This window comes from Lactuca virosa, chromosome 1 (genome assembly GCF_052849685.1).
Source record: "Lactuca virosa cultivar CGN04683 chromosome 1, Lactuca_virosa_CGN04683_v6, whole genome shotgun sequence".
Lineage (NCBI taxonomy): Eukaryota > Viridiplantae > Streptophyta > Magnoliopsida > Asterales > Asteraceae > Lactuca > Lactuca virosa.
Genome location: NC_136426.1, coordinates 267256947 through 267282152, shown reverse-complemented (window position 1 = coordinate 267282152; position 25206 = coordinate 267256947). Strand labels below are relative to the sequence as shown.

Genomic DNA, 25206 nt, shown 5'->3' with positions numbered 1-25206 from the left:
TATTAATAAATCATAAGTGTCCTTTTCTCATTTTGTCTATCTAATTGTTGAGATGCTATGCAACCCAAATGGACCATGCCAAGCCGGGTCAAGTACATGCCAAATATAGTTATGGACTTAGACACCTTATCCAACAGTCTCCCACTTGGATAAGTCTAATAACTGTAGTTACAGGTATGATTTCAGGATCCGACCAGCAATCGTAGTTCTTTCAAAGTCTCTCGGAACTAAGATGATGATGCGCCATTTAAGATAAGTGATCATATAATCCTCTGTTCTAGATATTAGCCAGACAAATACATGGAACAATGTCATACTTATTGTCCAGCAGTTTGTTTCCCGATTTCCGATATGCTTGACTTAGAACTAAACTGAACACATCAATTTGGTTCTGACTGGGCACGACACATAGGTCAAAACAAAATCATCGAGGGGCCCAGTTATCGCTTTTAATCCTCCAATGACTAAAAGGAATAGATAAATTTTGACTCATATGCTTGTACTAACTACTTGTTGAATCATACACAAAAGCACGTTTTATAACATCAAGTTACTGATGCGTTTTCGTGCAATCAATGCACAACCAACTCATAATCAACAACTCATATCTATAGGTTTGAAGACTTATATGATATTACCGTCTCATGATCACTCGAGATAAATTCCATGAAGTGATACAAGTAAGCGTTGGTTGAATCCAATACTCAGAACTTATGAGCACTCATGAATGTTGTAGCAACTTTTGCTATGTCTAACACCTTAGACATCTACAAACCCAATTCATGACAGTCTTGATTCATACCTACTTCCAACATATGACTGACTGTGGAGAGTTTGAATAAAGTAATTTTTTTGGAAGTCAAAACATGCAAAATTGAAACAATAGTAAACAATTGACACAAGATAATAACACTTTACTTATAAATAAATGACAACTTTTATTTACTCATCAAATGTCAATTACATTTTACAAGTTTCAGAAATAGCTATCTAATCTGTAAAACTAATATCATCCTTCATCCCGATGCGCCTCGCATGCTGCAAATGCTTAACCCTACACAGTCCCTTCGTGAGGGGATCTGTTGGGTTCTCATCCGATGATACCCTCTTTACCACGAGGAGTACTTCTTCTATCCGATGTCTAATGAAGTGGTATTTTCCGTCGATGTGTTTTGGATCTGCCGTGATCCCTTGGTTCCTTAGCTAAGGCAACTACACCCTCATTATCATAGAAAATATCCATAGGCTCCTTAATAGCTGGTACAACTCCAAGGTCTCCAATGAAGTTCTTTAGCCATATTGCCTCCTTTCCTGCCTCGCTTGCTACTATGTACTCTGATTCGCAAGTTGAATCAGCTACTATTTCCTATTTGGAACTTTTCCAAGTAATTGCTGCTCCATTTTAGGGTAAAGACCCAGCCCGACTGAGAGCGGAAATTATCCCGATCAGTCTGGAAACTAGCATCACTATACACCAATACTCTCAAGTCATCACTCCCACCAAGGGTAAGGACCCAGTCCCTAGTCCTCCGTAGGTACTTGAGAATATTCTTCACCGCAATCCAGTGAGCCTTGCCCGGATTCCCTTGATATCTGCTGACCATGCTCAAAGCAAAAGCCACATCAGGGCAAGTACAAGTCATAGCATACATGATCGAGCCTACAGCGGAAGCATATGACACTCGACTCATCTCATCTATCTCAGCCTCTGTACTCGGGCTCTGAGTCTTACTCAGTTTGGCATTACTCTCGATTGGTAAATCACCTTTCTTGGAATCCTTCATGCAGAACCTTTTCAGCACCTTATCCAAGTAGGTACTTTGACTAACTCCAATTAGTCTCTTACTCCTGTCTCTCAATATCCTTATCCCTAAGATATAAGCAGCCTCTCCAAGGTCCTTCATAGCGAAATACTTCCCAAGCTAGGATTTAACCTCCTGCAAGGTTGGGATGTCATTTCCTATGAGTAGTATGTCATCCACATACAATACCAAAAAGCTAACTATACTCCCACTATCCTTAACATACACACAGGACTCATCTTCCACTACAAGAAAAACGCGATTTTTCTACGGAAGGAATCCGTTGCGAAAAGCTGAAATTCCGTTGCAAAAGACGAATAGAAATGGAATTTGCAATGACCGATTTTTGTCCCTAAAAACGTCGTAGCGAGCGTTTGCAATGGAAACGAGAATTTCGTCACAAATTTGACAACAGAATGAAATCCGTGGTAGGTGGTATTCCGTCATGTATTCCGTAGTAGGATTCCATTACAAAATCTGTGGTAGTTATTCCATCACAAATTCTGTGGTGGTGATTCCCTAGAAAATTCCGTGGTGGTGATTCCCTAGCAACTTCCGTGGTGGTGATTCCCTAGCAAATTTCGTGGTGGTCATTCCCTAGTAAATTTTGTGGTGGTCGTTCCCTAGTAAATTCCATGGTGGTGATTCCGTAGCAAATTCTGTTGTGCTGAATCCCTAGCAAATTCCGTTTGATGATTTCCTAGCAAATTCTGTGGTCATGAATCCCTAGCAATTTTAGTGGTGTATATTATATAAAGATTCCTTATCGACCGATGGATAATTGATTTATAAATTACATCCAAATTATTTTGTAGTAATATATGAAAAACAAAAATAACAAAAAAATCAAATAACATTATATCATAAAATAATACAATAATTATTTATTACATGGAAAAAAGAAAGTGGCTAATCTAAAATAAATACTTTGAAATAAACAAATTCACGCTTTATGATCTACTAGTTTTGTTGTTGTTGAAAAGCACTAAAAACAAACATTGTCGATTGTAGTTGCTTATTAAGCTGCTCGATTCTTATGTTGTGTTGTTCATATTTGGCCTTCATTATTTCCATCGGTTTTTTGTTTTGCTCTTTTTGTTTACTCACAATGTCCCTAAATTCTTCCGATTCATAATTTTTGTCCATCATTTTTGTCCGGATTATAACATAGTTTCGTGAGTTCTTCACTGCGATAAAACCATATCACTCTCACATCTTTTTTTCCCGTAGTCTTCATACATGTCTTCCAAGTAACTAATGTGGTAAGCTCCTCCTTGACCTATATACATGAAAGAATATAAGTTTTAAAAGGAGGGGACAAAAGATGATTCTTTCACATCCTAATCAAAAAAGACACTCAGAAGCTAGATGTAAAAACATAATAAAAGATCCATCTTCATACATTTTCTCATCTCGGATGACTGGAACGGGGATACCGTGAGTTTCTATGTGCTTGTTTATAGATGTGTAAGTTTTCATGTGTTTTAATGAATCTGCAATATTTTAGATTTGAAGATGAAGAACCTGGAGAGATACCCATGGCATATGTGGTGAGAGCAGCTGGATGTCAACTCGGTGAAGACCAAGTTATTAAATTTGGATGCTTAGAATCTTTGGATGGTTAGAATCCTTTGGTTTTGGTCTCATCACAAATACCTCATTGCTATATTTCCCATTATACCCCCCAAAAGCAACCAGATAGTGTTCACCATCTATTAACATTGATGATTAAGACAACCCCTGTTTCATTTAAAAAAATTATAATAAATATGATTGTAAATAACAAAGAAAAATATTTTTATACAAAAATTAAAATGGCGACCTCGCTGGCAAGTGGATCTCTTCCCTTCACATTTGTCAAAGTTGAGATAACAAATTTTGACATATCCATCACCAATGTCTCCAAGGCACCTGCAACATAAGGTTATATTAAGGTTTTATAAATTTTAAACAAGTCAAACCTTATTTTATTTAATATATATATTCATACCACTTTTATTATCTCAAACACTAACAATATACCAATTTTCATCAATAGAGACGCCAGTATGGTCTGCCCTAGGAGACACCAAATCACCTTGAATTTGTGGTTGGGACCATTCTAACTACAATACAACATTTTTTTAACGTAAACTTAAAATTAGGATGATAGCAATATATATATATATATATATATATATATATATATATATATATAATTACTTACTGTTTCCAAATCCAACATGTGTCGATTCATGATATGACCTAAAAGATGACCCGATTAACGAGAAATATGAAGGTGAACCTTTAAAGTAGCACAACCCATTATTCTGGTGATTACTGTAACACAATCTGGGTGACGGACAACCTGAATTCGAGTAGAAGAAGTTAGTAATCTGACGGATTTTTAAGTAGAAGAAGCTTGAAACGATGGAGGAAAATGGTTACTGACCTCAATAACACCTTCGTCGTCGGGAATAATTTCAGGCATGTAATCAGCGCCGGCCAAAGCTTCTTTGAGTTCACTAACCAACGACTCGTTCTTCATAGAAACCAACTGTGGTTTGAAAGCTTTGATCTGCGAAAAAGGTGTAGAATGTCAAAAGAGAGACCTTTCAAACACCAAGTTAATCTTCGATTTAGTCCCCAGCTGAACAGCAGCCGTTCCCGACCATGGAATCAGAAAAGGGAGAAGAATCAGAAATCAGAAAATCGATTTCTGAAAAGGGAAAGAACACATACCTGTCGATTTCATGAGCAGGACGTCGGCGACGAAGTGGATGAGAAGATACGGTGATTGAAGGTGAAGCTGTGTCGGTGACGTGCGAAGATCTCCAAGCCAAGGCCGGTGGAGAAGGAGGCTGATTCGATTGGGGGGGGGGGGGGGAAGAAGAGACGAGCGGCATTTTTTTGGAATGAAAGCTCCTTTTTTTTAGGTTTTTGGTTTAGAAGTGGTCAAAGACTTTTTTAAAAAAAACTAACAGCCTGTAGGTAATTTGATACTTGGGTTCGTAGAAAATTCCAAATATTTTAAAAATATAAGAGGGAAGACCAAAATATTTTAAAATATAGGAGAGAATATCAAAATCTATAAAAATTTATCTATCTTAAATTTAGAAAAATAAATATTTAGGTTTTTACTAAATAATTTTGTTTATTATATTATATTATTTTATTATAATTTATATTATTATTTTTATCTTAAAATTAACAACTTATTAATGTAATCATAAATTTAAAACCTAAATATCTATTAATATTTATAAATTTTGAATGAAAACATAATTATTTTTATTTTGCTACTCATGGGTTGAGTTGTGTAAAAAAAATCTAGTAAGTTATAAGCACTAAACTATAAGTTATAAGCCAAAAGCCAAAAGCAATAAGCAATAAACCATAAGCCCTAAACCCTAAGCCATAAACCCTAAGCAATAAGCCATAAGCCCTAAACCCTAAGCATTACTCTTTAAGCCATAAACCCTAAGCAATAAACCATAAGCCCTAAACCCTAAGCAATAAACCCTAAGCAATAAACCCTAAGCCCTAAACCATAAGCCATACTCTTTAAGCCATAACCCTAAGCAATAAGCCATAAGCCCTAAACCCTAAGCCATAAACCCTATGCAATAAGCCATAAGCCCTAAACCATAAGCCTTACTCTTTAAGCCATAAACCCTAAGCAATAAGCCATAAGCCCTAAACCCTAAGCCATAAACCCTAAGCAATAAACCCTAAGCAATAAGCCATAAGCCCTAAACCCTAAGCCCTAAACCATAAGCCTTACTTTTTAAGCCATAAACCCTAAGCAATAAGCCATAAGCCCTAAACCCTAAGCAATAAGCCATAAGCAATAAACCCTAAGCAATAAGCCATAAGCAATAAACCCTAAGCAATAAGCCATAAGCCCTAAACCATAAGCCTTACTCTTTAAGCCATAAACCCTAAGCAATAAGCCATAAGCCCTAAACCCTAAGCCATAAACCCTAAGCAATAAACCCTAAGCAATAAGCCATAAGCCCTAAACCCTGAGCATTACTCTTTAAGACCTAAACCCTAAGCAATAAGCCATAAGCCCTAAACCATAAACGTTAAGTCATAATCCATAAGCACTAAGCCATGCACTATAAATTCTAAACCCTAAGCATTATCCCTAACTCATGGACCATAATCTCTAAGTTTCAGCCCTAAGCCATGAATCATAAGCCATAATTCGTAAACCATACGTCCTAAGTCATAAGAAAACATCTAACCCCTAATCCCTAAGTCATAAGCCACAAGACATTAGCCATAAGGCATAAGCCCTAAACCATTAACCATAAGTCAAAAGTTATAAACCATAAACATTAAGCATTAAACCCTAATTTGTAAGACAAAAGTCATAAGTCATATTCCCTAAGCACGTATACACAAGCAATTAACCCATAAACCATATGTCATAAAGCAAATCCATAAGCTATAAGCCTTATGCCCTAAACCCCAAGACCGAAGAAATATGTCATGAGAGGTAAGCTACATTAATCAATACACCACAAAACCTAAACCATATGACATAAGCCTTATGACCTAAGTCATAAGCCATACGCTTTAAGCCTTAAGCTATAAGGCCTAATCCTTAAGTCATACTTCTAATCCATAAGCCATAAGGCCTACACCTAAACCCTATAACAAATATCTTAAACCTACACAGGTCATCCGACCATAAAATTTGTTACAAAATTAAAATCCATAGCTAACTCATTGATTTTTACTTTAAAGTTACTACGGTTAAATACATGTAGTTCATTAGTGACAAAATCATAAAAATTTAGAACAATTTTAGATAAAAACAAATACAAATACAACCAAATCATAAAATTAGTAACATATTATGAACAATTTTAGACTTTTATTTTTCATTACATAAAAACAATAAATTTAATAAAAACAATTAATTACCATATTCATAAAAAAACTATAATAATAATAATAATAATAATAATAATAATAATAATAATAATAATAATAATAATCAGCATCATCTTTATGAAACTCCTAGGGATCTGACGTACCCAAATTTTGAGCGGGCTTTTACCCTTTTCCTCTAGAATCGTGGTGAAAAATTCTAATTGCCAGCTCCCTCTACCTAGGTTTCCCTCTTCTCCAAGCCCCACACGTCTCAGTTCTTTCTTCCTTACCACAACCACCCGAGCACCACCTTCATGGCGGTTTTGCTTTTCATTGGTGGTTTCGACTGGTGGTTCTTTGATGTTGGTTGTGGTGGGTTGTACTCAACGGTATAATAGGGGATATGGAAGGTGGCACGATGATGGTGGTTACCGGCTGTTAATATGGGGCTAAAGTGGGAGGTGTTCGAGGTGGCAAGAGTTCTCGGCAATAGCAGTTTATATGATGGATGTTCACGGTGTTTTAGAGGCTCGAAGTTGTTTGTAATTCGCCTCTTGCTAGAGTAGATAAGAAGCTGCTGGCAGATGGTATCAGGTAGTGATGGTGAACTGGTGGCGGTGGAGGTTGTAGATTGATGAACTCCAACAAAATCATATATCTTCTTTGCTTCTCCGTTCTTCCCCAATTTTCTGTCTTTGATCAATTCCTACTTTTAGTAATATGTGTGTTTCTTTTGCGTGCCACAACAGATCACCAGCACCCAATTAATGAATACAAGTGTTCAAAGTAATTGAAATTATCAATCTTTATCATTTATCCGTTATCTTTTATTGTGTCAGGATAGTTTTTTCCTATTCAATTTGAAGACCTTTTTGTTATAGTTGAGGAAAGATCGATAACATCTGCTTGGAAAAAAATGTGGCAAGTTTACTAAAAGCATGCCATGAGGCTTATGGGGGTAAAAACGTCTTAATGTTTTGCTGCAACCATTGTGTTGATGGACAACATCTTCGACCATTTCCAATGTATAATCTGTATAATCCTTGTACCCAATTACAGGTGCATACCAGTTGTTTAATATTTTGCCTCAGTGAAATTTAATTCACATTTGTTGGAGGCTGCAGCGTTCAAGATTGTGTTTTCTATATTTGACATGTGGAAAAGGGCATTTCTTTGTTTGAAAGCAGTAGCATTAACATTCAAACAGACAGGTTCATCATGAGTGCAGGTGCAGCTGTGTATTTCTACAGGTCAGCAGGCTTGCTAGTAAAGGTTGAAGTCATTTTGAGTAGCATCAATAGTTTGGGCATCTCTTTTCTCAACACTCTTCAAATTGGATCCAAGATAAACCATGCAGATTGATTGATTCATTGATTTTCGAAAAATGTTTGTTTTGAATTTGTAATTGTAAATTATAAATTGTAATGTGGTTTCTTCATGAATAATATACCTACCTTTTTGCAGTTAGAAATATAAGTGTAAGATTTAGTTAACACGTTTGCACCAAGTCTTTAGATGTGATGTATTAAGAAGGATCAAAGGGGTTTTTTGTAATCATATTTTCATGTTATAATGTTATATTTATCAAATTTCTAATAATTTTTTCAATTTATAATGTTATATTCTTAGGATTAATGTTATGTTTATTAATTTTTTAATAATTGATGGTCCCCGATTAATCCCCACCTAGTCGATTAATCCCTTGACCCCAGGCCAGCGTCGAGCGTTTTCTGCAACCTTGATTTTTTCACTTGGATTTCGCATGCAACCTTCCCACGTTGGTTACCCTACATAAACAACCATTTAACAGAACCACATGCTTCTCTGTTGCTGATTCACTTCATCTCTTTGTGGATAATTATTCTGTATAATGTCGCTTCATAGTATTTGAATTTGGTTCTTAGTGTTTGAAGTTGGATTATGTCACCAAAATGTATTTGATTTTTTATATGTTTCATTTTTTGCTATTGTTCATGCGATTTCTTCATGATTGCTATTATTGCATGAATTTCCTTATGTCTTGGTAAACTTCTGGTAAGAAACATAATTTATCTAGTGATTTCTCTAAATTGATCATCTTGTTAGGTTGAACATTTTTTTAGCTTTACATAGTTAATCTTTCTTTAAGATTGTGATGATAAAATTGATCCCCACGAGCTGTTTGTTTAAATGCCTTTACCATATTAACTTTGTTAATGTTTGAGTTTGAATGAAACATCATTGAGATGCATGTATGTATGAATCTTCCTAATATGATTTTTAAAACTTCATCTAGTGAGCATAAGTTTAAGTTCACTCTAATATTTCATAGGCAAGCTAGCATTAGTATGATATTTTCTTTACTATGTTGATAGTTGGTAAATTTGCAATATGAATTGAATCGCATTTGTTCGTTACTTGAAGCCTAATGAAGTGGTTGAGTCGCTACTCATAATTGTAGGCATAAAAAGCTCTATATTTGAAGGAAAGGTTCAATTAAAATATTCAAAACAATACATGTGACTTCATGACTCCAGTCATTGTGAGAAGAAGGTCGTGGTCTTGGATCATTCATACGAGAAGAAAGCAAAAAAGAAAGAAAGAAACATACGGATATACATATGTTATTTGTTAAACTTTGTGTATTTGTTTTTAAATTTATGTATTTGTTAAACTTTTTGTTTTCAGATTTTATATATAAATTTGAAAACTTGAATATCACATTACGTTTATAAGGCTAGCACATATAATATATCTTTTGAGTTATGAGATAGCTTTATTATAAAATAAAATGTTGTTTGAAAAGTAATAAACATGGTAAAAAAAACTTGTTTCCATTTCATTGTTTAATACAACCAAAAAAGAGAAATGATTATTAGGATCGTTTTTTTAGGTGCATTCTTTATTGATTTTGGTAACATAATTGCACTCCATAACAATATTCATAACAAAACATCAAAGATTAATTTACTCCAAAGCAAAACAAATACGAAATTGATTTTGGTAGCAAATTTCGCAACAACATAACTATGAATTATAATTACTTAGCATAAATGCTATCGAATTTAATTCCGTAACAAAAATCATTACAAAATAGCAATGGACATTTACTCCATAGCAAATCATCTATGAAACTGGTTTTTGTAGCTAATATCTGTTGCTGAATAGCTACAAAATATTAACTCCTAACAAAATTTGTAACAAAAGTTGCAACGGATATTAGCTCCATAGTCAAAATTCCACAAGTTTTATTGTCATTGCAAATTTTCATAGCTAAATAGCTATAAATTTGAGCTCCTTAGCAAATTTACTATGTAATTAAATTTCGTAACAAAATTCCTAACAACTTAGCTAGGAATTTTTTTTCCATAGCAAAACAAGCAACATAAATAAAATTCCACAACATAATTCCGGAGGTAAATATCTACGAATAGTACTTCCATAGCAAAGCAACTACGAAATTGTTTTCCGTTGAACAATTCCGTTGCATCTTAACCATGATTGCTAGAGATGTTTTTTCCATAGAAATACCGGTAGCATAATACCAACGGATATGGAGTAGGTAGCATTTTCCCTACCAAGTCCCATGCTCGCTACCAAAAATAAATTTTGTAGACAATGTGGTAGCAATCTTGCAATGGAACGACATTACATAGCACATTTCATTGCAGATTAACAATGAAAATACGTTCCATAGCGCCCTTCCCTAGCAAAATCGCATTTTTCTTGTAGTGTTCGCTCCTCGAAAAACCAAACTCTTTGACTTTCTCATCGAAACAAAGATTCCATCTGCGAGATGCTTTTTTTAGCCCATAGATGGATTTCTCAACCGTACACACCCTATTAGGGTACTTTGCATCGACAAAACCCTCTGGCTGACTCATGTAAACATCCTCAGCCAATGTTCCATTAAGGAAAGCGGTTTTGACATCTATTTGCCATATTTCATAATCATGAAATGCAGCAATGGCTAGCATAACTCTAATAGACTTAATCTTCGCTACTGGTGAGAATGTCTCATCATAGTCAACTCCCTGAGTTTGAGTAAAGCCCTTAGCAACCAGTCGTGCTTTATAAGTATGTACATTCCCATCCATGTCGGTCTTCTGCTTGAAGATCCATTTGCACCCGACCGTCTTACGACCTGGTACATTGTCAACCAAGTTCCAAACATGATTGTCATACATGGACTAAATCTCGCTATCCATGACCTCTTTCCATTTGGCAGACTCAGGGCCTGCCATGGCTTCCTTAAAGTTGTTAGGCTCATCCAAATTTATCAGTGTACTATCACTGATAAATGCATCACCTTCCGCAGTAATATGAAAACCATAGTAATGCTCAGGTGGATTCCTAACTCTTGTGGAACGCCTCAGAGGTACGGATTCATCAACAGGAGTTTCCTCCTCAGGTTGATTGCTAGGGTTTGAGGTTCCTCCACCGCTTGACTCTTGAAGTTCTTCAAGGTCCATTTGCCTCCCACTGTTTCCTTGGCTTATAAACTCTCTCTCTCTCTCTCTCTCTCTCTCTCTCTCTCTCTCTCTCAAGACCCCCCTTCTTGCCACAAAGACCACATTCTTACTGGGTCTGTTGAAGAGGTAACCAAAAGAATTTTGTGGGTAGCCGATGAAAATGCACTGCTCACTACGAGGTTCGAGCTTATCCTGAGTCTCACATCTCACGAAATCCTCGCAACCCAAAATCTTGATGTGGTCTAAATTGGGAACTTTCCCAGTCCACATTTCGTGAGGTGTTTTGGCAACCTTCTTGGTAGGGACTAGATTAAGGATATGGGCGGCAGTCTCTAAGGCATAACCCCAAAATGAGATTGGTAATGAAGCTCGACTCATCATGGAACGAACCATGTCTAACAAGGTTCGATTGCGCCTTTCAGCCGCACCATTAAGATGTGGTGTTCTGGGAGGTGTCAATTGTGAAACAATTCCACATTCCTTAAGATAGTCAAGGAACTCTGTGCTAAGATGCTCTTCTCCTCGATCGGATCTGAGCATCTTAATGTTCCTGCCCAGCTGATTCTCCACTTCCTGTTTAAACTCTTTGAAGTTGTCAAAGGTTTCTGACTTATGCTTGATTAAGTAGACATAACCATATCTCCTGTAATCATCAGTAAAATTCACATAGAAGCGGTTAGCATCCCTTATGGAGGTTCTGAAGAGTCCACACACATCTATGTGTACGAGGTCCAACAAACCTTCACCCCTAGCACAAGTACCAGTGAAGGGTGACTTTTTCATTTTTCCAAGCAAACAATACTCGCAACTATCATCTGACCTTAAGTCAAATGACTCCAAGACTCCAGCCTTCTGGAGTTGGTTTATGCACTTCTTGTTAACATGTCCAAGACGACAATGCTACAAGGATGCTTTATCCAAACTAGTGGAAAATCAATATGCAATATATTATTTCCTAAGTTATATACAACCGACACAGTTTCATATACACCATCATAAGGTAATGCTTTAAAATAAAGAACATTATTATAAAAAGCATTAATACCACCACATTCATTATCTAATGAAAAAGTAAACCCTTGTTTGTACAAACCGTGAAAAGAAATAATATTTCTCGCCATTTCGGACGAGTAACAACACTTATTCAAATCTAACACTAACCCACTACTTAGAAACAAAGAATAAACTCCAATCTTCATGACAGGTGAAGCTTTCCTATTCCCCATGATCAAGTTTATCTTTCCGTGCTCCACATCCTCACTTCTTCTTAGGCCCTGCAAATCAGAACATATATGAATACTGCAACTTGTATCAAGAACCCAAGAAGTAGTATGTGGTGAGTTATTAGACAATATAGTGTAAATACCTACATGGGTAGGTTTGACCTTCCCATCCTTAACATCTTGGAGGTACTTGGGGCAGTTTCGTTTCCAGTGCCCCTTTTCCTGACAATAGAAGCATTGAGCTTCTTTTGGGTTGGAAGAAGGAGTGACAGAACCACCTTTGGTTTCACTTGAAGAGGATCCATAAAGAGACTTTCCCTTGGTACCCTTCGAAGGGCTCTTCCTCTTCTTCCCTCTACTTTGCCCGATTGCCAAAACAGGGGCGGTGTTAGGAATAGTACTAGTAACAACCGATTTACCCTTGAGACAACTTTCAGCGGTCTTCAAAAGTCCTTGAAGCTTGCTGAGTGTGACCTCCTCCTTTTTCATGTGATAGGTCAATTGGAATTGATCATAACAAGTAGGTAAGGAGTGCAGTATGAGGTCAATAGCCAACTCATCGGGGAAGTTCAGATTCAACTTCAGCAAACGGTCCACAAACCTTTGCATTTTCTGCATATGGCCCGTGATGGGTTCACCATCCTTCATTCGGGTTGTTATCATGGAAGAGATGATTTCATACCTCTCTTGATGAGCACTCTGATGGTAGCGGTCCATCAGATCCATGTGCATCTCAAAAGGGAAAAGTCCTCATAGGACTTCTGGAGTTCAGCTGTCATTGTGGCCAACATGATACATGCCACCTTGGTGGCATCTCTCTCATGTGCCCTAAATTCAGCGATCTCCTGTGGAGTAGCAGTAGACTCATCAATTTCTTTCAGCTCCTTGTCGAGGACATATTCCTTGTCCTCATAACGCGTGACCATCCTGATGTTCCTGATCCAATCATTAAAGTTTGAACCATCAAAGGTTCATGAGAGAGAAGGAGCCGGTAGGGTTTAAGCCAGAAGCAGCATTGTTGGAAGACATCTGAAAAGAAGAAAGACAAGATTAGATTAGATATAGAATCCTTAATAAGACACCCAAATGTAATATTAAGGCTAGGACCCAACACAATACTTTATAACTTGGAAGAGGGATGTTGTAATCCAAGCTATAAAATATTTGAAGGTAGGCGAATGATGATTCACCAATTTCCACCATCAAAAACAAAATTATTATTAGGTTTTAATTGCATTGAAACTCCTAGATCTTTTGAGATTCATTGAACTTCTCAATGGCATGTTTAAATCTCAATTGTGCCCTCTCAATTTTGTGACTGGGATGCCGAGGATCACAAACAAGGTGTGAATAACCATGCAAATTAACTTGGTACCCTTAATCTTTATCACCTAATCAATGTGTCGGTTACCCACACGCGCTCCACCGATCTATGATAAACATTAAGTCACCATTTTCCACTCTTACTAGTCCATGTTAGTGTGCCGATTACCCACACACTCTCCAACAACGACTTGGTAAGGTACAAAGTGTAATTTCATGGATTAGCACCAATTTCGCATTTTCCTAAAGTAACTAAGATTGGGAATTTATAAAAGTTTAGTTACTTTATATTTATCATTATACTTTTAATGAGAATTATAGTCCTTGTCCTACCCGTTCGACTAACGACCCTCATCCAGTCAAGGAAGCGGTAGGTGAGAGTGGACACCCATTAAGCTGCCATTTTATAGGCAACAACCTTATACCCCCTTAAGACTGACTTAATCTTATACATATATATATTATTAACTTATAATAGTATAAAGTATAAGGTCGAATTTTAACTTTTAAAACTCTAGGGTTTGGAATTAAAGTTTTCTAAAGTGACTTTACAAATTCCAAAACTTGAGGGAAAGTTTTGAAACTATTCAAGACTTTTCCTTTCTATAACTTATGAGTTTTAATGGTTTTAAAGAAAAGACTTTTGGAATTCCATAACTTGAGGAAAAGTTATGGATTCCATTAATTGGCATTTAGATCATGAATTACACTAACAAACAATTTGTAAATAATTCCTACGATCTACTAAAACTCATAAGTATGAACATTCATATCAACAATTTCAAGAATCATATAAACATATATAAAACTTAAAATTTGATAATAACCATTGTAAATGGATTAGCATTATCATTACCACACTAAAAACAGGTTTTATAAGTCCAAAACAGTTTAGGGTAATGATTCCAGTCCATTTCCAGCAACCAAACTCAAAATTCTGCACACAGGGCCTCCTACTCACCGAGTGTAAGAACCTACTCGACGAGTAGGATGAATTTTCAATTAGACTTGTCGATTCCCCCCATGGACTCGGCGAGTTCACTGAACAGTGAGCAAAATTTTGACTTTTTCGAGCAGTTTGCATCAAGTATATAGAAAACAAGCCTAGGCTCTGATACCACTGATGGGTTTTGAGCATTCTAACACTCTTTTGGTGTACATGCAACCCTAGAAACCTTGGATCTATGTTTTCTCTAATATACATGCAAATTTTATTTTTCCAAGGTTCTCATCCTAACTAGCATGGCAAGGGTTACTTGTATTATAAAAACTAGTAGAATGACATACCTTTGTTGTTGCTTGGATTCCTTAATACCTTGTGAGCCTAGCACCCCAAATGCGATGCCTCAAATGCTTCACACAACACCACAACTTTTGGAATAACTTGAGAGAAGTACACTTGAGCACAAAATCGGCTAGCCCTCATTTCTTAGTCTTAGTGACCGAATTTGCTAGCTACTGGGTTCTATATATAGTGTACCACATGTAGGGTTACACCATGTAAACCGTAATGTGCATGGCTTTTCATTTCCTCCATAAACCATGGGTTTTAACCTCCATGCAGCATCCATGGAGCACCCAATGAGACTTAGCCCAATCTAGTGAATCATCGATCATAAGCCCAATATATAAGAATGCATGATTTACATAATCAATCCTCATATATTTAATTAGTCTCTTTTGATCACAAAATTAATTCCAAATTAATTCTTGAACAATACTAATTAAATAATATGATTTCATATTAATATATTAGAACTTATAATATATTAATAAATCATAAGTGTCCTTTTCTCATTTTGTCTATCTAATTATTGAGATGACATGCAACCCAAATGGACGATGCCAAGCCGGGTCAAGTACATACCAAATATAGTTATAGACTTAGACACCTTATCCAACATATGGGTCATGGGTCATATGGTAGTTGGTTATAGTGTCATGGTAATACTCATGGGTCGTGGGTCAATGTGATAGTTGGTTATAGTGTCATGATACCACCCATGCATGATATATGGGTCATTGGTCAATGTGGTAGTTTCTTATAGTGTCATGGTAATACCCATGGATGACATAAGGGTCATGGGTCATGTGGTAGTTAGGTATAGTGTCATGGTAATACCCATGGGTCATGGGTCAATGTGATAGTTGGTTATAGTGTCATGATAACACCCATGGGTCATGGGTCAATATGATAGTTGGTTATAGTGTCATGATAAAATGGTAGTTTCCTATAGTGTCATGGTAATACCCATGTATGACATGTGGGTCATTGGTCAATGTGGCAGTTTCTTATAGTGTCATGGTAATACCAATGGATGACATATGGGTCGTGGGTCATGTAGTAGTTGGTTATAGTCTCATGATAATACCCGTGGGTCATGGGTCCATATGATAGTTGGTTATAGTGTCATGATAACACCCATGGATCATGGGTCAATGTGATAGTTGGTTATAGTGTCATGATAACATGGTAGTTTCTTATAGTGTCATCGTAATACCCATGGATGACATATGGGTCATGGGTCAATGTGATAGTTGGTTATAGTGTCATGATGACATCTATGGATGACATATGGGTCATGGGTCATGTGGTAGTTGGTTATAGTGTCATGGTAATACCCATGCGTCATGGTTCAATGTGATAGTTGGTTATAGTGTCATGATAACGCCCATGGGTCATGGGTCAATGTGATAGTTGGTTATAGTGTCATGATAACATGGTAGTTTCTTATAGTGTCATGGTAACACCCATAGATGACATATGGGTCATTGGTCAATGTGGTAGTTTCTTATAGTGTCATGGTAATACCCATGGATGATATATGGGTAATGGGTCATGTGGTAGTTGGTTATAGTGTCATGGTAATACCCATGGGTCATGGGTCATGTGGTAGTTGATAACTGTTGGGTTTTGAGCACTATAACACTCCTATGGTTCAGATGCAACCCTAACTGCTTTGGATCTATGTTTTCTCTAATTATACATGCATTTTCAATTTTTCCAAAGCATTCTCCCTAACTAGCATACAATTGAACAATTGATCAATACAACTAGTTAGATAACTTACCTCTTAGTAGGACTTGTAGTTCTTGGCCTTCAAAAGCTTGAGCACCTCAAGTGTGATGCCTCTAATGGTTCACAAACACCAAATGCAAGAGGAGGCTTGAGAGAATAAGTTACTTAGCACAAAATCAACTTCACTCTCTTAGAAAGAATGGTGTAGCCGATTTTGGGACTAGGGGTATGCTTTTATAGTGTTACTAAGCTAGGGTTACATTCATGCAAACCCTAATGCTCCATGACCTTTCACATTCTTATGCTCCATGGGTTAAACCTCCATGGACTATCCATGATTTATCTCATTGGTTTATCCCATCAAAACAATCATGGATCATTGGCCCACACCACAAGAGTCATTGATTTACATAATCAATCCCCATATATTTAATTAGTCTCTTTTGATCACAAAATTAATTCTAAATTAATTCTTGATCAATACTAATTAAATAATATGATTTCTCAATCAATATATTATACTTATAATATATTAATAAATCACAAATAACCTTATTCTCAAAAGTCCATCCTATCAAATTGCACTGATGAAGGCAACCCAAAAGGACCATGATGCAATCAGGTCAAGTACATCCCAGTTACAGTTATGGGTTTAGACACCAAATCCAACAATAACACCCATGGATGGCATATGGGTCATGGTTCATGTGGTAGTTGGTTATAGTGTCATGGTAATACCTATGGGTCATGGGTCAATGTGATAGTTGGTTATAGTGTCATGATAACACCCATGGATGACATATTGGTCATTGGTCAATGTGGTAGTTTCTTATAGTGTCATGGTAATACTCATGGATGACATATGGGTCATGGGTCATGTGGTAGTTGGTTATAGTGTCATGGTAATACCCATGGGTCGTGAATCAATGTGATAGTTGGTTATAGTGTCATGATAACACCCATGGATGACATATGGGTCATTTGTCATGTGGTTGTTGGTTATAGTGTCATGGTAATACCCATGGGTCATGGGTTAATGTGATAGTTGGTCATAGTGTCATGATAATACCCATAGATGACATATAGGTCAGGGATCAATGTGGTAGTTGCTTATAGTGTCATGGTAACACCCATGGATGACATATGGGTCATTTGTCAATGTGGTAGTTGCTAGATTAAAAAGGCAAATATCAATTGTGCTGCTTGTGTTTTAAAATATATTTATTTATTTTTTTAATTATGATTTTTGACAAAACTACCCTTACTAATAAAATATAAGTCATTGTATGTATGCGGGCAATATTGTCATTTTATAGTCAACATCTTGTAGGCGCCATAATTTTTCCGACGAATCACGTCGTTTCAGTTCTTAAGTCTTATTTCAATCATTTGCAATCGACCCCAATTTCGAAATTCTGAGAGTCAAAAAACCCTAAAATCATTTTTACAAAGTCGTTATCTTAGTCGAGGAATAATATTATGGAAGTCAGTACTTCTTCGAAGATGCAACCAATAAAGGAAAGGAAATCGCTAACTGACATGCCATTGGAAGTGATTGAGAAGATAATAGTCGAGTTAGGAAAATTTTCAGCAGTCGACGCTTTCAAGATGAAGAGTGTGTAAGTTTTGTCTTCGATCCTTCTATTACACGTGTATATTTGATTTGTGCTTATAGTTTGGGGCAAATATTGTGTTTCGTTTGCATTTGTAGAATCTTGAACGAGGCAGGAAAAACGGAAGAAATATACAAACAGATGGAGGTAGATGGATTACAATTTTGTCATTGGTCTGACCAGAAACATGCAGTTGTCAACAAATGCAAAGAGATGAGAAACCCAAATATTGTGTTTAGGGATGGATTGGTACGTTGTTATATGCATAGTACTAATTAATTTGTTATTTGTTTTGCATTACTTTCACTGGAAATTATGTTTTTAATGTTTTTTTTCAGATGAAGTTATTTTTCTTGGAAGTTGATCATGAAGGGAAAACGATGCTTGAAGAAGCATCTGCATTGGGACATTTGGATTCAACATTTGTCCTGGGAATTATGATGATGGCAGAAGGTAGACAGAGGAAGCATGAAGCTTTGGACATGTTGAACAATGCTTACCGCAGAACAAAAGGTACTTGGAATCTTAGAGCAACTTGTTCCAAGGTTCATCTACACTTAAATAGAGACCGGAGAAAACATGTACACTTCCATGGATTCCATAGAACTTGTGTAATGCATAAGTCTGTGATTAATGTGCCAGACGCTTTTCTGAATGGAGACAAATGGGTGTTTAGGTGTAAAATTTGTTTGTGGGATGCTTGTTTCTTTAGGTTTGCTAGGGAGTTTGGGATCATTTATGAGTAGTTTGTTGATATGTACTTTCATATTATGACAATTAATGATATGTACACTCTTTTGGTTTAATATATGAATATATAGTAATTTACTTGATAAGTACTTACTTGATGTTGTTACTTGATTAGTAAATATGTTGTGTTGTTAATAAGGGACTAAAAGAGTAAAAGTTTGGAAAGTCGTGTGGCAAAATGAAAGTCAACAAAAGCTTACTATTCCTAACTTGGTCAAGTTTTAATATATATACATATTAGTGTTTATATTATGTTAGCAAAATTAAATGGTTCTGTTATAATTATCAAATTTTGACATATATGTTAATTTAGTGTATGTTCCTTTAAAATTAAATGGTTGTCTTATAATTATCAAATTTTGAGATATATGTTAATTTAGTAAAATTAAAATCACCATTTTAGTGTGTGATTGGATTGAAAATACCATTTTAATATGTAAACATCACCATTTTAATGTTTTTTCAGTGGAGTTGGTCTAATAAGTTGAGTATAATATGTGAAACGATTTGTAGTAAAGATACATTTGCTATATTTATATTGTACATATATAATTACTTCAAATACCATGCATTAATTTGAATCCACATTAACGAAGATAATATTAAAGTTATTCAATTGTGAGAAACATAAGGCTTTGTAGTTCAGCCGGATGACATGTCTTTCTTCTTTCCCGAAGTCGCAGGTTCGAATCCTACTTCGTTCAATCTTTTTATTTCCCTTCGTCTTTTTTATTTAAATTGTCAAAGTTCCACTTTGACCCATAAAAGGTTATAATGTTTGAATAATTTTTTTCAACACAACTGTCCTTAGTAATCACATATTTGGAATGATTTCAAGAGCACTTTGGTCTTTTTTCACTGTACATCGTTTAGGTGCCATGATGGTTCTGATGTCATCCCTTAACAAATTAAACTTTTCGATTTAATTATATTTAAACCTTTTAAAGGATTTATTAATTATCTTTTTAACTAATCATTTAATTAAACTAATAATAAGATCCATAATGATGTATTTTCAACCTTTCAAAATACTAGCGTTTTTAAATCTATTAAAATTTCGAAAATTAAAAGCCAAATTTAATTTAAATTTTAAAATTCAAAAACTTTGATATAATAATTATCTATTAATTAAACATTTAATTAATTTATTAAATCAATTAAGGATTATCGATTAAATTAAAAAAATTAATTTAACCTAATCCCTTACCCTGGATTTTAAAATTTTGGGAGGGATATATCAAAATCTATAATTATCTAAGTAAACAATTAACAAGATGATTACAAAAAATAACAACCCACCCAAAACACTAAATTTCGAAATCCTTACTGGGGCAAGGCCTGCAATCCTTGCCTTATTTTCGAAAACCCTAGGGTTAGGAAACCCTAGATCTCGAAAATTAGGAGGCCAAAGGAAAACAGGATTATGAAACCCTAATTTGCGAAAAACAGGGTTATGAAACCCTAATTTGTGAAAAATCCAAGGCCTAGGGTTTAATTGCCATAAACTTTAATTTTGTCAAATTCAATCAAATGCATCAAATGTAACTGAAAATAAAACCAATGTCTCTGATACCACTGATGGGTTTTTGAGCATAAAACAATCTTATGTGTGCATGCAACCCTAAAATTGTTGGATCTATGTTTTCTCTATTAGACATACAAGCATTGAACACAAAAACTAGAAACTCTATGAGGCATGTATTATTTTCAAAAATAAAAAAACATGGATTAGAACACATACCTTTGTTGTAATATTGTAATAACAATGGATTCCTTGAAGATCTTGAACTTTGAGAACAAGTGTCACAAGTGTCACACCTCTAATGGCTCACAAACACACTATGCAAAAGGATGAGAGGAGAGAGGAGGAAGCTCAAGAAATTTGGCTCTTCTTAGGGTTAGGAAGCATTGCCTAAATCTAGAGGGTTAGAGGCTCCTTAAATAGTTGTTGGTTGCTTAGAGCCAAAGCTAGGGTTTGCTGGAGGAAACCCTAATTTCCAACTTAAGTCCTAAGCAGCCCATGGACTCCCATTCCTTTAGTCTTTGGACGAACACTCGAAGGGCCACCTTAGAGGTTTTCGTCTAACCCTTCTAAGTTGGTCCAAGAGCCCAAACCCACAACTATTAATTTCTGATTAAATATTAAATAAATAACATTATTTCTAATTATTATATTATTTTCATAATACATCAATAAATCATTGTATATATTAATTTATTATTCTAAATAATAACTTCTTCCTCTTTCTCAATTGGTCAACTTGTCTAGTTGCTAGTATGAAGGCAACCCAAAAGGACTGTGCTATTATCAATTCAAGTACATACCAATCATAGTTATGGGCTTAGACAACTAATCCAACACGACCATCATCCACATTGAAGTCACCATCTCTAAAACATATCATTATCTCCATCACCATACCCTCATTTACCTTTTCCTTAGCTAGATAGACCACCATCATCGACACCATCAATTTTAAAGACAACCATCCCACCACTAATCCTATAAACCCTATCCATTACCAAAATTGCCATACCGACCATAGCATTGTCGGTTTTAAAAGTATAAATAAGAGAGAGGAGAAATATAGATGAAGTTCTTTATTACGAATTGTTTCTCATAATAGTCATCTCTATCGCCACCATCATATCTACTTATCTGATCACACTCTATGTAGCCATTATAACCCATATATCTTTAGTCACCCATCATCTTTGTATTATCTTCAACACCATATTAAGCCCTTTCCTCCATACACACCAATAACCACTTGTGATTCCCATGTTTATCATAATTTGTACATCTCAAATACACCATTTTCAGACCTGTAACTAATAATCAAGGAAGGTGACAGACGCGTAGGAGGAAGAAAAAGTAAATCACATGTTCTCATTTTGATTTTGCAAGCACGTGCAAATCGGCAAAGGAATGAGGGAAATATGCAAGGCATCACGAACCTTGGATCGATTCAGAGAGGGTGGAGGACTTGATCTTATTTTTTTGTTAAATTAAATACATACACAAATCATAGGCAAAAGGGAGACAAGATTGTTTGATTGATTTAAAAGACGGGAGAAAGGGGACTTTTCATCGTTCTTTTCTCTATTGGAGTACACACAAAAGTTACACTGGGGTGTGGGTATTTTTATTTGCACGATATATTAAAGAGAGTCTAGGGAAAATATAGATAAAGATAGAGAAAGAGAAGACACTAGGAGTATGGGTGGGGTTAGGGGGGAGGTAGGGGGAGGGTGGTAGGATTTCTATTTATTTCATTTTTTAACTTAAAATTGTATAAATGAAAAAGAAAGGCTTAATAGAAAAATGTAAAATAGTAATTTTAGATGAAATTTAGGGATCCATAATGCAAGCTTTTATATTTTATGTTTTTAGTACATCTTTAAAATTACTTGTGTTTTTTTTTTGTTTATTTATTTATTTATTTATTTTTTTAGTTTTTGTTTACTTTTTTGAACGAAATATTGGTTTGAGTTTTTGATGTTTAACAATTATAAATGTTGCAAATGATAAAATATTAACCATCATTATATTTTTAGATCGTACTATTTTTGGATTATAAAATTTCGGATCATAAAATTTTGGATCAAATCATTTTGAATCATAGTATTTTCTATCATATTATCTTTTAAGCGTATAATTTTCGATCTTAATATATACAATTAGATTAATTTTTTATTCAAAAAAATTTTCGGATCATTGTATATTTGAGTCATTTAATTTTGAATAATATAAAATATAATTAAGGATCATAACATATTTAGATCAAATATATTTTAAAATTATAAAAAATTAAGGATCATAAACATGTTGTACCATAATTTTTTTAGTCATATATATTTTAAATCATCTTATTTTGGATCATATTATTTTTAACATTATTTAGAAAAAAAAAACTTGTAATCTTTTAAAATAATAGTTGGTATCTAAACAACGTTATTTTTTAAAATATCTTTTTGAAAAGTTTCATAATATATGATATATAGAAAACATTTAAAAGATTTTTATTTTGAAGAACGGAAATTTCACGTCTGTTTTTTATTGAATTTAGAATCATTTAAACGAAACATATGTATAACAAAAATAAGTTTTAATTTTTTTTACAAATTCACTAAAATAGCAAGACAAAAAATTCTTTGATTTAGTTTTTTGATTTTGAAGAAATAATCCATTATGGATTATAAAAAATATTCCTATAAATTAAAATATAAACACTGCAATAGCTTATTTTAAAAAATAATTTTTACAAAGTTACTCGTATAATGTGAAGAAATATCTCTAAAAGAAATTATGATTTTTTGAGAATATTTTTTTATGGGTTTTCTTATATATATATATATATATATATATATATATATATATATATATATATATATATATATATATATATATATATATATATATATTATTTTGTAGAGAATAAATTTTAAGAAATTTGATCTTTTTAGATTTTTTTAAAAAAAATATTATGGCCGAAAAATGAAGTGTGTGAAATAAACAATAAAGACACAGACAACCGGAGGATGACATGTGGCTGAAAGTGAGATAGAGGCGCGTGTGAGTCCGAAAGAGCTTATTTTTTTTTTCATTTTAACTCTCTAGACAATTAACATTCATTGGAAATTACCAAAATCTCGCATATAATTACCAAATCATCTTATCATCTCACATGATTTTGACTATATATAAAATTAAATTTCAGCTACTTATTTTTTCAATCCAAAGGCTAAAAATTTACCTTATACTTTTAATTCATCAGCTTCATAACTTTTCAAGTTATTCTTAAACATAATTACATAAATGGTTTATATTACCAAAATTCATCACTACAGTCTCTCTTGTTAATTTTTTTGAAAAAAATGTTCTTATGGTTTCGAAAACTTCCATAGTTGGTCAGTGATCCACTTGAAATACTTTTTACCCTTTTAATTTCCTTTATATCTTTTTAATTAAATATAACTTAAATAAATATAAAATAAAATAAAAATCACCCCACCCCACACCTACCCATACCCTTCACCCCAATTCCTCTGTCCTCCGTCATTTTTTTTTCTCTTTCGATGTAAAAAAAAATACTTTTCTTAGAAATATGAATTTTTCTAGATATATGGAAAGACAATCGAGCTTAGTTAAGGGATATCCCACGCACCGACCATCATCCACATTGAAGCTACCATCTCCAAAACAGATCATTATCTCCATCACCATACCCTGCTTTACCTTCTCCTTAGCTAGCCAGACCACTATCATCGATGTCATCATATTTAAAGACAACCATCGCACCACTAAACCAGTAAACCCCATCCATCACCAAAATTGTCATACCGACCACACAACCATCATTTTTTACAAGTATAAATAATAAAGAGGAGAAATACACATGAAGTTAAAGTGAGGCGTATGTATATTTCTTTGTATGATGTATAGAAGAGAGTCCTAGGAAAACACAAAGAAAAGGAGAGAAAGATAAGATAAGGGAAGTGGGGTGGGGTTTAGGGGATGGTAGGGTTTCTACTTGTTTCATTTTTTACATAAATTGCATAAATGAAAACGAAAGGCTTAATTGAAAAAGGTAAAATTGTAATGTTGGATGAAATTTGTAACAAAAAGAAACAATAATGATTAACGATGCAAGTTTTAGAAACCACGAGGACCATGTCCATCAAAAAAATTTACAATGGACTGATATTGTGACTTTTGATAAACCATGTGGAGAGATTTATATAGTTTTATCTAAATGTTTTCATTTTTCTAAAAATAGACTTTTATAATCACATCAAATTGTATAACTTTCCAAAACCAAATTATTTTGATTGTCAAAGAGGTCGGATGTGACATTAACACTAACCTGGTTATGTAAACTTTGGTTGTTTAGGCAAAAATGATACAATAATGCCAACAAATTAAATGTTATTGGTCCAAATTTAGTATAAAATTTTATAATATTTACACGACTTCTATTTTCATTTATTGACGATAAATCATGACTTACGTTCATATTTATTCAAAGTTGTTCATACATATATAGGGTGAGGTTCAATAGAGAACCATAATTAACAAGGAACAAGGGAACCAATCGTGAGCATCGGAAATCTTAATGATCAACGCCCGAGGAAATAGATGTACACTTTTACATTGGAGAC

At 34.5% G+C, this 25206-nt stretch overlaps 1 protein-coding gene across 1 annotated transcript; it reads left to right on the top strand.

The window, feature by feature from the left end:
• Positions 1–18220: 18220 nt before the first annotated feature.
• Positions 18221–19524, top strand: LOC145129648 (putative F-box protein At1g67623). Its single transcript, XM_079064425.1, has 4 exons — positions 18221–18300; positions 18393–18543; positions 18633–18807; positions 19511–19524. Exons 1-4 carry the CDS (start codon positions 18221–18223, stop codon positions 19522–19524), a joined length of 420 nt encoding a protein of 139 aa, XP_078920551.1.
• Positions 19525–25206: the final 5682 nt, after the last annotated feature.